Source organism: Hemicordylus capensis, chromosome 2, assembly GCF_027244095.1.
Source record: "Hemicordylus capensis ecotype Gifberg chromosome 2, rHemCap1.1.pri, whole genome shotgun sequence".
In the NCBI taxonomy this organism is placed as follows: domain Eukaryota; kingdom Metazoa; phylum Chordata; class Lepidosauria; order Squamata; family Cordylidae; genus Hemicordylus; species Hemicordylus capensis.
In genome coordinates, this window is record NC_069658.1 from 214,080,928 (window position 1) to 214,097,030 (window position 16,103).

The 16,103-nt window shown below is 48.4% G+C and overlaps 1 protein-coding gene across 1 annotated transcript; it reads left to right on the forward strand.

Moving 5' to 3' along the window:
- Positions 1-3,334: 3,334 nt before the first annotated feature.
- Positions 3,335-15,448, forward strand: ODF3L2 (outer dense fiber of sperm tails 3 like 2). Its single transcript, XM_053293203.1, has 4 exons — positions 3,335-3,386; positions 6,346-6,456; positions 12,192-12,305; positions 14,964-15,448. The coding sequence occupies exons 1-4, from the start codon at positions 3,335-3,337 to the stop codon at positions 15,446-15,448; spliced, it is 762 nt and encodes a 253-aa protein (XP_053149178.1).
- The last annotated feature ends 655 nt before the right edge of the window (positions 15,449-16,103 follow it).

Consider the following 16,103-nt stretch of genomic DNA (forward strand, 5'->3'; position numbering starts at 1 on the left):
GGATTCCTGCCTGCAACCTTGGAGAAGCCACTGCCAGTCTGTGAAGACAATACTGAGCTAGATAGACCAAGAGTCTGACTCAGTATATGGCAGCTTCTTATGTTCCTATGGCTGAGAGAGATTCCTGCATGCAATCTTGGAGAAGCCATTGCCAGCCTGTGTAGACAATACTGAGCTAGATAGACCAAGAGTCTGACCCAGTATGTGGCAGCTTCCTATGTTCCTAAGTTCCTAAGCTAGATTTTGCCTTTTTTTGGGGGGGTACTAAATCAAAAAGCAAGATGGAAAGGGAAACAAATGAACTCGGTTCCTTGCAGAGTTGCATGAGCTGCCTGATTAATGGACAACATTTTTACACCACGGCACCCCAAAAAATACCATATATTTTGTACCCTCCAGACCGAGGAGACTGCCAGAAATGCACAGTATATGAATACAGAGCTGGTGCTGCATACCCCCAAATAAACCATCTCAACCCACAGGCCCCCCAGCCCCCCATGACCAGAAGTCAGAGATCACTTTCATGAAAAGAGCCATTTTGGTGGCTTTTTAAAATGAAAAGTTGGTAAGCTCGCTGACTGGGATTGGGGCGGGAGAGAGGTGGGGGGGGGCAATCTGCAGATGCTGGCCACCTCCCTGTATCGATGTGCTGATGCCAGTGCAAGCAGCATGACTGGTATCAAAACGTGACTCTCCCAGCTGGTGAGATGTCCATTCAGGGAGTTCCCTGGGAGAGGCCAGGTGGCCCTGAGACCCTGGCGGTCCAGGGACATTTGTCCTTGCACTGCTTTATGATGACTATGCCATTCATAGAGGAAGTTCACAAGTTTGTAGTCTCCTGTTCAGTATATTGGTTGGGCCACTGAGGAAGACCAGGAGAGGTTGAAATGCCTGATCAATGGTTTATTTCTGGCCAGCAGTCTACCTGTGACTTCAATTGGAATTTGCTGCGAAAACAGGACTTTGAAGAAGCAAGATAGAAAACGCATTGACGCTTTTGAACATTGATGCTGGAGAAGACTTTTGAGGAGACCATGGACAGCCAGGAAAACAAACAAATGGAGCATAGAACAAATCAATCCAGAATTTTCACTCGAGGCACAAATGACCAGGCTCAAACTATCATACTTCGGACACATTATGCGAAGACCCAGCTCCTTTGAGAAGTCCATCATGCTGGGAAAAGTTGAAGGAAAGAGAAGAGGACGACCAGCAGCAAGGTGGATGGACTTGATTACAGCAGCAATGAATGCACCACTGAGAGACCTGAAAGGCCAAGTGGAAGACAGATCATCCTGGAGAGAATCTATGTGGTAGAGATGTGCACAGAACCGGCTGGCCCGGTTCACTTTGAGGCTGGCCTGGCCTTGAACCCAACTGGGCAGGTTTGGTACCCCCTCAAACCCCCCTGGTTCAGTTTGGTCTGGGGGGTTCGCGATCTTGATTTTGTAAGAAATAAAATAAGATGTTAAACTTTTTTTTACCTTTTACTCTCCTCAGGGAGTTCCTGGAGGCGGCAGGGTGTGTCCGTGTGTCCACGGAGGTTCCCCCTCCCGCTGCCGGCCTTTGAAATGACCCCCTTGGCCAGTTCAGCTGCTCTATGGCCAGTTTTCAGCCTTCACCCGGTGGCCTGGTGGCCATTATGGAGGTGTGCACATGGCCTCTGCATGGCCCGGGCTACGCAGAGGCCATGTGCACAGGTGCGCAGTCTCCATAATAGCCACTGGGCGAAGGCCGAAAACTGGCTGAAGAGCGGCCGAACTGGCCAAGGGGGTCATTTCGAAGGCCGGCAGGGGGAGGGAGAATCTCTGCGGACCCTCCCCCGCCACCTCCAGGAACTCCCCCGAGGGGAGTAAAAAGAAAAGTTAATTTTAAAAAACCAAACCGGTTCAACGTCAAACATGTTTGACGTCTAACCTGTTTGCACACCTCTACTATGTGGTCACTAAGAGTCGACACCGACTTGATGGCACTTAAGTAATCAGTCAATCAGTATCAAATGTCAGTTGCCTGGAATTATGTGCCCATTGAAGATTTTGCATTATATATTTAAAAAAAATTCTTTTTGGTAAACTTGGGGAGATTTTGTTTTATTGCTTGTTGACATTTTCAGATCATTGCATGAATAAATATAATTGTCTATGTATTTCTGTTCTGGTTTGAAGTATTTTGCTTATTGTACTGTGCCAGGCTACTATTGAGGTTGTTTGTGTATGGGCATGTGCAAAAAATTCAACTGAATTGATTCAAATTTGAATTGAATTTGAATCAATTCAAATTTGAATCCATTCATTTGATCGATTTGAATTTGGGCGAATTCAGATCAAATTCACATTGAATTTGAGTGAATTCGAGTCATAGGCAAATTCAAATCAGTTTGAACATTCTGCGCAAGCTGATTCGAGTCGAATCCATTTGAATTTGATTCAAATTTGAATCGATTCAGTCAGATTTCTTGCACATCTCTAGTTGTGTGTTGTTCTTTAGAGGAAGCATAAGACAGAGTTCACAAGATCTGCATTAAGGTAGGAGAAGCCTCCTGCCCTAATTCGGGAGCTGAGCCCTGCACACTCCTGATTTTTGATCGTATGTCAGTTAAAAACATCGTCTACAAATCAAATAAATAAATAAATAAATAAAAACAAGGTCGGAGGCAGGGAGCTTGATCATGAGCTAAGCCCCAGCTGGATAGGACAAGGATGCCCTACTCAAATCCGTCCCCAGCTTCGGCAGGAAGAAAACCATCCTCCTCAGTGGGGGCTGAGCTCACAATCAAGCTCTCCGCCTCTGATCTTGTTTTTCACTGACACACAACTGGAAATGGGGAGCGCCCAGAGCTCGATTGTGTGAACAGCCCCAGGGTGTGTCTGTCAGCTAGTGTGAAACATTCACGAATGCAACATCTAACTTCATGGGGACTGACTGCAGCCCTCCCCTTGGGAGTGCCATGCACCCACAGAGCAGCTGTTTCCACTGTGGGCCTCCTTGCCACACTGTTCTTGGGAAGGAAGGGGCAGATAGATTTACAAATACAAAGCCTCCCCAGCCACCTGCTGCGTATCTGCTTTCAGCTCATCCTTTTTATCTCTAGGATCACCGAGGCTGAGTTATGTTTCAGAGCACCAGGGGTCCAGGCGCATTCATTGCTTCTCTGGCATGTCCTCTCGGGAAGGAGCAAAGGCGTCTTCTTTCACCTTAGGCCTGTAATGAGGTCCATTGGGGCAGAAACTATTTCCCCCCATCGCAACGTTCGTTGCCTCTTTTGGAGGACAGGATAGGAGGATTGTGCCCTTCAGCGACAGCCACTTGGAAACTAGGAATCCATGCTTTTGCGATGGAGGAGCCAGGACCGAAAAGAGGGCCCGCGATTGCTGCTCACCAGACGGGTACGGAGGCCACCGAGCTCCCTCTGCCGCTGCAGGAGCGTTGCAAAATAGGGTGGAGGTTTGCAAATTGGGGGAGGCTGGGATTTCTTGCCCTGAGAAGGAGTTGGACTAGAGGATCTCCAAAGTCCCTCCCAACTTTAAAAGTCTTATGATTCTTTAGAAGCATCTGGGATCTCCATCATGGTGGAGAACCTCTGAAAAATAGCTTGGCGACCACCACCAACTATCCGCCTCAGGGAAGTGTTGGTTTGGTGCTTGGATAGTCTATGTGAGGTGATGGAGAGATCCAATACCTACCTACCTACCTACCTACCTACCTACCTACCTACCTACCTACCTACCTCTATCTATCTATCTATCTATCTATCTATCTATCTATCTATCTATCTATCTATCTTCCTATCTATCACCTGATGTATACGCCTCCAGGCAGTCTACACAATCCAAATTACAAATATAAAAACAAAAACAATTAAAACACTTCCGCAGAATAAAAACCATCAAAAACAATTCACAGAGTGAAACAATTAAAATAATTCCAGAGGATCAAAACAGTTTAGCCGTTTAAAATGGATTTTAATTAAAAGCCTGAGAAAACAGGTGTGTCCCGAGGGTCTTTTTAAAAGCAATCTTTTAAAGGTTACTATTTTAAAGGCCATTGATTCAGGGCAACTATGGACTGAATTGGGCTTCATTATGGGTCCCAAATCTGGCAGAGAGCATAGGAAGCTGCTTGTAACTGAGTCAGACCATTGGTCCCTCTGTCTTGATGCTGTCTACCTTGCCTGGCAGCAGCTCTCCAAAATTTCAGGCAGGGGTCTGTTGCAACCCTACCTGGCGATGCTGCCAGGGATGAAACTGGGACTTTCTTCATGCGAAGTCGATGTTTTCCCACTAAGTCATAGTCCTTCCCATAAAAACATATAGGAAGCTACCTTATACTGACTCAGAGCTTTGGTTCCTTTGGCTCAGTATTGCCTACCCTGCCTGGCAGCCGCTCTTCAGGGTTTTGGACAGGGAGGTGTCTTTCCCAGCCCTACCTGGAGATGCCAGAGATTGAACCTAGGATACTCTGCTTGCAGTATGGACTCTGTATGTATGGACTCTGCCACTGAGTTATAGCCCTATCAACCATCCTTTACAACATGGAGTAGATCTTCAGCGAGCAAAGCCATTAGGGATGTACCAGAAGTCAAACCGATTTAAAAGCAAAATAAACAAGCATGCCCTTAACTTCCAGCCCTGATTAAGGTTAAAGTGTCGCAGGGGAGGGGGGAGTTTAGAAAAATAAAAAGCAGGGCGTGGTAGAGGTTTAGAAAATTGTGCCTGGCATGGAGAGAGGGAATACAGAACTCAGAGTCATCCAGTAAGATTGATGGGCAGTTGATACAGGACAGGGACTTCTTCATACAACGCAAAAAACTGGCTTCTGGAACTCATCCCGACAGGAACCAAAAGTGGCTTAGTTCGCTTTTAGAGGGGAGATTTTATTTTATTTTATTTTATTTTATTTTATTTTATTTTATTTTATTTTATTTTATTTTATTTTATTTCTATACCGCCCTTCCAAAAATGGCTCAGGGCGGTTTACACAGAGAAATAATGAATAAATAAGATAAGATGGATCCCTGTCCCCAAAGGGCTCACAATCTGAAAAGAAACATAAGATAGACACCAGCCACAGTCACTGGAGGTCCTGTGCTGGGGGTGGGTAGGGCCAATTACTCTCCCCCTGCTAAATAAAAACAATTGCCATGTTGTTGTTGTTGTTGTTGTTGTTGTTGTTGTTGTTGTTACATTTATATCCCGCTTTTCCTCCAAGGAGCCCAGAGCGGTGTACTACATACTTGAGTTTGTTAAAAGGTGCCTCTTTGCCAAGTTAACAGGGATGTACATCCCCTCTAAAACAAGATGCCACCGTATATCTCTGGTATGCATGCATTACCCGAGCTGAGCATGCCTGAGCTCAGTAAAAATACTGTGGCTGAGCATGGGGAAAGGACAAATGTTAGCCACAAAGACAGGAGTACTGCCCTAACTTGGGGCTGACTTCCTATGCAGCTTTATTTTTTCGGGTGCCTGGGTGCTTTTGTGGTGGTGGAAAGACGGTTGCTTAGTCCCAGCTCCTTTTCAAAGCCCTCCCTGCTCAGAACCCCAAAGGAATGAAATGGCCCCCTCAGAAGAAGAGTTTGTGTTGCAGGCCTGCTCAACTTAGGCCCCTCAGCTGTTTTTGAACTACAACTCCTATAATCCCTTGCCACAGTGGCCAATAGCCAGGGATCATGGGAACTGTAGGCCAACATCTGCAGGAGGGCCAAAGTTGAGCAGCCCTGAGGGGATGTTATTCAAGCTAAGAAACGTCCTCATCTTTTCGTTCAGGCTCTCCTTCCCCATCCTTGCCACTAAGTTCCATTAGCTCCACCTGGCTGCTTGCCTGTTAAATTGTGCTCTGAGCCCATGAACATTCCATCCCATTGACTAACATGGGGCAGATTTTAGAGGGTGGTGGTATTTTTTTTAACCTCTTTAGTTTTTCCTTCGGGTTTTTTGAATGGCATATCTGGGGGTCACCCCGGGTCTGCTGGTATCTCCCACTCATCCACAGGCACTCTGGTTATCCCTCCATAAGGATAACAAGGATTCCAGCTCTTTAAAAATAGACACGTGATTTAAAAAAAAAAATTCATGGAGGAGGATAGACAGAACTATCAATGGGTAGAATTGTTGCTAAATAGAACCTCCTGGTTTAGAGGAAGTCTACCTTTGAATACCACCTGCTGAGAAGCAACTGAAGGGGAGGACTATTGCCTTTATGCCCTACTTGTGGGTGTCCTAGAGGCCTCTGACTGGCCATTGTGGGAAGCAGAAGGCTGGGCTTAGATAGACGCTTGGCTCTTCTAATGTCTTTTATCACAGAATCTGTTTTCTAAGAGATGGTTTCGTTCCCACCTCTTACCAGGCCCAGGACCTGGATGCTACAGTTTGCCTCCGACGGTCGGATTTGTCAACCATGACTATACCCGTTTCACCAGTCCAGCGTATTCCTTCCACCAGAGACTCAACAACAGCAGTGAGTATGGAAAAGCGGAGTATGTGGCTGCCGGTGGTTAGGGCCACATGACCACATTGTGGCAAAACCTTCACTGGGAAAGCCATGCTTAGATTCCCTTTAGGACATTGCATCTGCACGGGGCCTGTTGTGGATTCTGACTGCATAAGAACATAAGAACAGCCCTGCTGGATCAGGCCCAAGAAGGCCCATCTAGTCCAGCATCCTGTTTCACACAGTGGCCCACCAGATGCCTCTGGAAGCCACAGGCAGGAGTTGAAAGGGGCATGCCCTCTTGGTTGCCCTCTTCTGCACCTTTTCCAGTTCTACAATGTCCTTTTTAAGATGTGGTGACCAGAACTGTACGCAGTACTCCAAGTGTGGTCGCACCATAGTTTTGTATAAGGGCATTATAATGTTAGCCATTTTATTTTCAATCCCCTTTCTAATGATCCCTAGCATGGAATTTGCCTTTTTCACAGCTGCCGCACATGAGATACTTGAGATACGATGACCAGAATTGTATGCAATACTCCAAATGTGGCCGCACCACAAATTTATATAAGGGCATGATAATATTATTTTCAATCCCCTTCCTAACGATCCCTAGCATGGAATTGGCCTTTTTCACAGCTGCCGCACATTGAGTCAACACTTTCAAGGAGCTGTCCACCACGACCCCAAGATCCCTCTCCTGCTCAGTCACCGACAGCTCAGATCCCATCAGCATAATAGCAATTACATATGACAGTGATCTTCACTGTTTTTCAAGTGGGGGCCGCCTTGGCAAAACAGCAACAACAACAAACCTTCAGTGTGAAAAGCATCATTTCCCACTGTAGAGCACTTTTCTCAGAGTTGAGACTGAGGGCCCTTTCCGACAGATGGAGCCTCTGTTTAGAGCTCTAGGAGGAAATCACTGGGAAGGGCTACACGTCCCAGCACTCTACAACACATTTCCGCACGGCGCATGAATTCCAAAATGGTGCAGGGGCTCAAGAGAGCTCCCTTTCCCTTAAAGGAGCCCCCCCCCCCGCCCAGCCGTCGGCAAAGCACAGCACTGCATGGGGTAGGCACACAGTGTTCGTGTTCGCCCCTCTCCCTGGTGGCCCCTCGCACATGCCAGTCACTCCCCCTGTGTGTGATGTCACGTGCAGTGGGCGTGGCCAGCACCCAGAAGGGCCCGTGCGCGACCCTCCTGGGTTCATTTCCCAGCCGGCTTTGCTGCCGGCTGGGTGTTTTTCTTCATTCTCTCCCTCGCTCAGAGCAAAAGTGCAAAAGAGTTCATTGGCAAGCACGTAACAACATTGAAGAGCACTAGGACGCAGTTTCTTCAGTTATCAGATTCCTAGGTTAACTCATCTGCCTATAGGCAATCAGGAGGGGCGAGGCAGGCGGCTCTCAGGGGCTGGGCAGCTCAGGTTCTTTGAACCTGTCCGCCCAGTGATAGCTCCACCCCTGGCATGTTGGGTACAGGAGCTTCTGCCCCATGCCAGGAGTCAATGTGGGGGCAGTGAGGCTCCCACTGCAAAAGGCTTTTGTCCTACTCTGCAGTTACATCCAGCTCTTTGATAAGGTGGGAGTGGAAGCCCTCCGCCCCAGCGGCAGCCTCTTAGACTGTGATTTCCCACGCCTCCCCCTTGCTTTTTGGTCGTACACAATCGCAAGATGGGAGCACACACAGAGCTCCCGAACAGGGGTAGGAGGGTGCTTGTCCTACTTGAGTCTTGGTTGTGAGAACCAGCCTAGAATGTTGCTTACAGGCAGCAGAGTTGACCTAGGAATCGGATAACTGAAGAAATCGAGTCCTGATGCTCTTCAAGGCAGTTGCGCGCTCGCCAATGAACTCTTTTGCACTTTTGAGGAGAAACATGCCGGCGTCAGGGAGATGTAGGTATCTGAGGTAGCAGAGGCAGAAAATGTGGGTGCAGCTAACAAGAACTGCCCTCTCTCCTGCTGTGACTCCCCTGCAACTGGTACTCAGAGACATCCTGCCTTGGAGGCTGAAGGTGGCCTGTAGCCCTCCGACTAGTAGCCATTGATAGACCTCTCCTCCATGAAGTGATCCAAGCCCCTCTTAAAGCCATCCAGGTGGTTGGCAGTATGAGGGCGGAAAGGAGGCGCCAACTCTGATGCCGCTGTGGCCTCAATCGCTCTCGTCCTCGTGGCTGTTTACAAACGAAACGTTAAGTGTGTCATTCCTGATAGCCCCAACTTTGTCTCAAGAGCTGCACAAGGGAAAGGCTGCCTTCTGGCAAAACCGCCAACCCTACCAATCAGGCTATAGCCTCTGGGGCTCTTTAGTTTGCAAAAGAGGCGACTAAGGGAGACATGATTGAGGGGTATAAAATTATGCATGGAGTACAGAGTGGACAGAGAGAATTTCTCTCTCCCTCTCTCACAACGCTAGAGCCAGAGGGCATCCCATGAAACTGAAGGCCAGGAAATTTCGGACCGACAAGAGGAAGAGGAAGTACTTTTTCACACAGCGCTTAATTAACCTATGGAATTCTCTGCCACATGATGCGGTGATGGCCACTAGCTTGGATGACTTTAAAAAAGGGGCTTAGACAAATTCACGGAGGACAGGTCTATCAGTGGCTACGAGTTTGGTGGCTATAGGCCACCTCCGGGAGCCTCAGAGCCATGATGCCTCTCAATACCAGTTGCAGGAAAGCAACATCAGGAAAGAGAGCCTGCCCTCACCTCCTGCCTGTGGGCTTCTCAGAGGCATCTGTTGGGCCACTGTGTGAAACAGGATGCTGGACTAGATAGGCCCTGGGCCTGATCCAGAAGAGCTGTTCTTTTGTACCCAGTTCTTGTTAGCACCCACATTTTCTGCCTCTGCTACCTCAGATACCTACATCTCCCTGACGCCGGCATGTTTCTCCTCAAAAGTGCAAAAGAGTTCATTGGCGAGCGCGCAACTGCCTTGAAGAGCATCAGGACTCGATTTCTTCAGTTATCCGATTCCTAGGTCAACTCTGCTGCCTGTAAGCAACATTCTAGGCTGGTTCTCACAACCAAGACTCAAGTAGGACAAGCACCCTCCTACCCCTGTTCGGGAGCTCTGTGTGTGCTCCCATCTTGCGATTGTGTACGACCAAAAAGCAAGGGAGGAGGCGTGGGAAATCACAGTCTAAGAGGCTGCCGCTGGGGCGGAGGGCTTCCACTCCCACCTTATCAAAGAGCTGGATGTAACTGCAGAGTAGGACAAAAGCCTTTTGCAGTGGGAGCCTCACTGCCCCCACATTGACTCCTGGCATGGGGCAGAAGCTACTGTACCCAACATGCCAGGGGTGGAGCTATCACTGGGTGGATGGGTTCAAAGAACCTGAGCTGCCCAGCCCCTGAGAGCCGCCTGCCTCGCCCCTCCTGATTGCCTATAGGCAGATGAGTTAACCTAGGAATCTGATAACTGAAGAAACTGCGTCCTAGTGCTCTTCAATGTTGTTACGTGCTTGCCAATGAACTCTTTTGCACTTTTGCTCTGAGCGAGGGAGAGAATGAAGAAAAACACCCAGCCGGCAGCAAAGCCGGCTGGGAAATGAACCCAGGAGGGTCGCGCACGGGCCCTTCTGGGTGCTGGCCACGCCCACTGCACGTGACATCACACACAGGGGGAGTGACTGGCATGTGCGAGGGGCCACCAGGGAGAGGGGCGAACGCGAACCCCCTCTCCCTTCGCTGTGTGCCTCCCCCATGCAGTGCCGTGCTTTGCCGATGGCTGGGGGGGGCTCCTTTAAGGGAAAGGGAGCTCTCTTGAGCCCCTGCACCATTTTGGAATTCATGCGCCATGCGGAAATGTGTTGTAGAGTGCTGGGACGTGTAGCCCTTCCCAGTGATTTCCTCCTAGAGCTCTAAACAGAGGCTCCATCTGTCGGAAAGGGCCCTCAGTCTCAACTCTGAGAAAAGTGCTCTAAAGTGGGAAACGATGCTTTTCACACTGAAGGTTTGTTGTTGTTGCTGTTGTTTTGCCAAGGCGGCCCCCACTTGAAAAACAGTGAAGATCACTGTCATATGTAATTGCTATTATGCTGATGGGATCTGAGCTGTCGGTGACGGAGCAGGAGAGGGATCTTGGGGTCATGGTGGACGGCTCCTTGAAAGTGTCGACTCAGTGTGCGGCAGCTGTGAAAAAGGCCCATTCCATGCTAGGGATCGTTAGGAAGGGGATTGAAAATAATATTATCATGCCCTTATATAAATTTGTGGTGCGGCCACATTTGGAGTATTGCATACAATTCTGGTCATCGTATCTCAAGTATCTCATGTGCGGCAGCTGTGAAAAAGGCCAATTCCATGCTAGGGATCATTAGAAAGGGGATTGAAAATAAAACGGCTAACATTATAATGCCCTTATACAAAACGATGGTGCGACCACACTTGGAGTACTGCGTACAATTCTGGCCACCACATCTTAAAAAGGACATTGTTGAACTGGAGAGGGTACAGAAGAGGGCAACCAAGATGATCAGGGGCCTAGAGCACCTTTCTTATGAGGCAAGGCTACAACACCTGGGGCTTTTTAGTTTAGAAAAAAGATGACCATGGGGAGACATGATAGAGGTCTATAAAATCATGCATGGCATGGAGAAAGTGGAGAGAGAGAGATTTTTTCCCCTCTCACACAACACTAGAACCAGGGGTCACTCCATGAAATTGATGGCCAGGAGGTCTAGGCCCAACAAACGGAAGTACTTTTTCACACAACGCATGATCCACTTATGGAACTCTCTGCCACAGGATGTGGTGACAGCCAACAACCTGGATGGCTTTAAGAGGGGTTTGGATGACTTCATGGAGGAGAGGTCTATCATCGGCTACTAGTCAGAGGGCTGTGGGCCACCTCCAGCCTCAAGGGCAGGCTGCCTCTGAGTAACGGCAGGAGGGAGGGCATGCCCTCAACTCCTGCCTGTGGGCTTCCAGAGGCATCTGGTGGGCCACTGTGTGAAACAGGATGCTGGACTAGATGGGTCTCCTTGGGCCTGATCCAGCAGGGCTGTTCTTATGTTCTTATGACATTGTAGAACTGGAGAAGTTGCAGAAGAGGGCAAACCAGATGACCAGGGGCCTGGAGCACCTTCCTTATGAGGCAAGGCTACAGCATCTGGGGCTTTTTAGTTTGGAAAAGAGGTGACTAAGGGGAGACATGGCAGAGGTGTATGAAATTATGCTTGGAGTAGAGAGAACAGAGAGAGAGAGAGATTTTTCTCCCTCTCCCACAACACTAGAACCAGGGGTCATCCCATGAAACTGAAGGCCTGGAAATTTAGGCCTGCAGAAGGCCTAACTTTTTCACAACTTTTTTACCCAGTGCATAATTAACCTATGGAATTCTCTGCCACAGGATGTGGTGATGGCCACTGGCTTGGATGGTTTTAAAAGGGGATTGGATAAATTCATGGAGGACAGGTCTATCAGTGGCTACTAGTCTGGTGGCTGTGGGCCATCTCCAGACTCAGAGGCGTGATGCTTCTAAATACCAGTTGCAGGGGAGCAACAGCAGGAGAGAGGGCGTGCCCTCACCTCTTGCCTGTGGACTTCTCAGGGGCATTTGGTGGGCCACTGTGTGAAACAGGATGCTGGACTATACAGGCCTTGGGTCTGATCCAGCAGGGATGTTCTTATGAGTGCGCACAGCTCCCAAATTTGGGTAGGATGCTTGTCCTCCCCTTTGGAGGATCATGCAAACCTGTCTTCTAGCTGCAGGAATGGCCGTAAGCACACTTTCTGAAGGCTCTGTTTACTTGCAGTTCACGTGAAAGATCCAAGTCCCGGCCCCTGTTACTACGTGGAACCCGAGATCACCCGCTTTGGCAGGGCCAGGGGTCCTTCCTATTCCATGCTAGCACGAGCAAAACCTCCAGGTAAGTTGGGAGAAGCTGGGAGAGGCAAGGCATTAAATGGTTGTGGAAAGGAACACCAAGAGTATATTTACAGGTGCATTTTTTCCTCATTGGTGAAAATGAACAGCTATGGTCAGGAGCAGACTACCAGCAAAATATCCACCTGTGGCAGAAAAGTGTCCACTCAATAGCTACTCACTTTTGTCCGCCTTCTTGCCCTTTTATCTTCACAACAACCCTGTGAGGTCTGTTAGCCTTAGGGGGAATGACTGTCCGAAGGTCATCAAATGAGTGCCATGGCCAAGGAAAGATTTCAACTCAGGCCTCCCCACTCCACGTCTGACACTCTAACCACAGCACCACAAAGGCAGAAAGGAAGGAAGAAGAAAGACACAGGTGGGAGGGGGCGGTGCTAAATGTGTGTGGTCAAAAGAGGAGGGGCGGAGTTACACGGCCAAGAGCACTTTCAGATATACCTACCTTGTTGTGAGGATAAAATGAGGCAGATCACCCCCCACCAGTGGAAAATGCATTTCTGGGGTATTTGCCCCATGTTAGATTTCCAAAAGAGGAATAATGGTGCACTACACATTAATGTTCCCATCTTAAACATATTTTGCCTGAAGCAACAACAACAATTTATATACTACTTTACAAAAAAAGTTTCCAAAGTGGTTTACACAGATAGACAGATAGATAGATAGATAGATAGATAGATAGATAGATAGATAGATAGATAGGAAGGAGGAGAGCTGGTCTTATGTTAGGAAGCATGACTTGCCCTCTTACTTAAACAGGGTCCACCCTGGTTGCATATGAATGGGAGACTTGATGTGTGAGCACTGTAAGATCTTCCCCTTCGGGGATGGAGCCGCTCTGGGAAGAGCATCTAGGTTCCAAATTCCCTCTCTGCCATCTCCAAGATAGGGCTGAGAGAGATTCTTGCTTGCAACATTGGAGATGCCGCTGCCAGTCTGTGTAGACAATACTGAGCTAGATGGACCAATGGTCTGACTCAGTATATGGCAGCTTCCTATGTTCCTATGTTCCTATGATAGATAGATAGATAGATAATGAATACATAAAATGGCTCCCTGTCCCCAAAGGGCTCACCATCTAAAATGAAACGTAAGATAGACACCAGCAACAGCCACTGGAGGGATGCTGTGCTGGGGCTGGATAGGGCTAGGGACGTACAAACATGTTCGGTTCGACGGTTCGAATTCAAACCGAACCATGCATTGGGTTCGACCTGCTGGTTCAAATTCGAACTAAACTCAGCCTGGTTTGACTCGAACCAATTTGAACCGGTTTGAACCAGTTCGAACCTCCAAAACTGGCAGGGCACCCCAAAGTGGGAAGTATTTTGCAGTCTGCATGCAGACTATTACTTTCCATGCAAGGGAACACAATGTGCACTGATAACCTTTATTGCTTAATGACTGACCTGAGGTCAGCAATTATGTCAATGAAAGTTTTTCTGCAAAATCTGCAACCTGCAAAATGGAAGGAAAATATAAACACCTTAAAAATGCATATCTTTAGAACTAAAAATCCCAGGGACTTGGGGGTGCCTGAGATGGCTTGAGGCCATCCCTGCCATGCCCCCAGACCCACTTTGGGGTGCCCTGCCACCCCCAAAGGGGGGTTTGGGGCTGCCCCACACCCCCATTATTTCCTATGGGGAAAATAATAATTTAAAAATTCACCATTAATAGTACGAACACCCATTTGCCTTGGGGTTTTGTGGGTGGTAGGCACCCCTAGGTGCCTATCACCCACCCCACTTTTGCACCCCTAGGTACTCCACATAGGGAATAATTGGCAATAATAAAAAATTTCAAATATTCATACAAAATCGCAGGAATGTCCGATTGCTTTGGGATTTGGGTGGTAGTTGGCACCCATGGGTGCCTACCACCCAAACCAGTTTGGGAGGCTCAAATTCGAACCAAACCGAGGGGTTTTTTTCCGAGCAAAACCAAAACCGAACCACCCCACCCCAGTTCCAACCCGGTTCAAATTTGAACTGAACCAGGCAAACTGGTTTTGTGCACATCCCTAGATAGGGCCAGTTACTGTCCCCCTGCTAAATAAAGAGAATAATCACTCTTTATAACAGGTGCCTCTTTGCCCTGTTAGCAGGGGTATCTTTTGAAGCAAGTGTATTGGTTTTGATAAGTAAGCCTATTCAGGGATGCAGTCTTATTTTAATTTCCTGCTTAAAATTAACCATAGACCCATAGAATTTTAGAGTTGGAAGGGACCCTGGAGGTCCTCTAGTCCAACCCCCTGCTCAATGCAGTGCCAGAAAAAATTATCAGTTACAAGACCCTACCTGCATTTATGAGTGTAGTGACACCCCAGATTTCCAATTGGAAAAGCCTCTTATTTTACCTGGCATTATATATCTAGAAGCTGCTTTTATAGATAAGAATCATTTCAACTTGCAGCATAGACCCCCCCCCCTAATTTTATGGTCACAGCAACCCTATAAGGTAGGCTAAGCTCAGAGAGAATGTGACGTGCCAATGCTCATCCAATGAGCTTCAAAGCTCAGCTAAGATTTGGACCTGGCCCAGTTTGAGTTCAACACCCTAACCATTACACTACACTGCTCCTGAACAAGACCGCCTTCCATCTCAGAGTTTAGACCCAATGGTGTGCATTTCCTCCTAGAGCTAACTCCGACCCCTGGACCGGGCATGTACAGTCCTGAGAGAGTCCCACCTCCATCCCAGCAGAGACCACCATCTTTCTCAATGGGTGCCCGCACCAAATACCGCCTAGTGGACTCCGTTCCAGCTCCCAATAGTTACACGCTCCCCTCACTACTTGGCCCACGGGTCCCGAGCAAACCTTCCAGCCCCTGTTTCTCCATCTCCGGCCGGAACAAGAGAGGCAGCTATTCTGAAGATCTGTCTCAAACGCCTGGCCCGGGATGCTACAAGACCACGGACCCCAATGTTTTCTTGTGCCGCCCTCCGGCTTTCTCTATGCTGGGGAGGCTTAGGGGACCGACCAGGAAGTTCCACACGCCGGGACCGGGGACACACAGTCCGGAAAAGGTAACCATCCACAGGGAGAGGGCCCCTTCGTACTCCCTGGGGGTCCGTCACTCCGAATACCTCATGCCACTGATTGTGGATGTGCCTGAATGGTAGACTGGCAGAAGAGGGATTCCGGAGCACACTTCTTGCTTCTCGGCCTGCACAACCGGTGTCCCAATCTGTGCCAACGCCAAGGCCCAGAAGGATCAGGATGGGATGGGAATCGGGATCTAGTTTTTATGCAGGCAGATGAGAATCATCTGGTTCTTACCTTGCAGGGCTTGGCACCTCTTTACCTATAGAGCTGCCTCTCCCATCCAGTTACATCCCGTCCTGTTAGATGATTTCAGATGGCCCTTTTGTCAGTCCCTGATTTCCGAGAGGTTCGGAGTTCTAGGACCGGCGAAAGGGATTTTCCGGTTGCTGCCCCACATCTTTGGAATTCTCTTTCCCTTCAGATTCGTCTAGCCCCCTCTTTACCGGTCTTTAAATCCTTACTGAAGACCTTTCTTTTCTGTCAGGCATTTGTCCTGTAGTTTACTTTGTTTCCTTTCCATGGTCTATTTGAGTTTGCAATTTTTAATGGAATTTTTGATTGTAGTTTTTAATGTGACCTTCTTTCCATGTCATTGTACACTGTCTTTGGAGTGGGCGGTATATTAAATGCTACAAACAAACAAACAAACAAACAAACAAACCAAAACCAAGGAGCTGGAGGTGGAAGCTATAATCGAAAACAGGTTCACGGCCAGACAAAAATCAGAGTCAG

Coding starts and splice junctions, on each gene's coding strand:
- ODF3L2 (XM_053293203.1), top strand. CDS start 3,335: ATGGAGGAGCCAGGACCGAAAAGAGGGCCCGCGATTGCTGCTCACCAG. Junction 6,457..12,191: donor CCAGAGACTCAACAACAGCA/GTGAGTATGGAA, acceptor GTTTACTTGCAG/TTCACGTGAAAGATCCAAGT. Junction 12,306..14,963: donor AGCACGAGCAAAACCTCCAG/GTAAGTTGGGAG, acceptor ATTTCCTCCTAG/AGCTAACTCCGACCCCTGGA.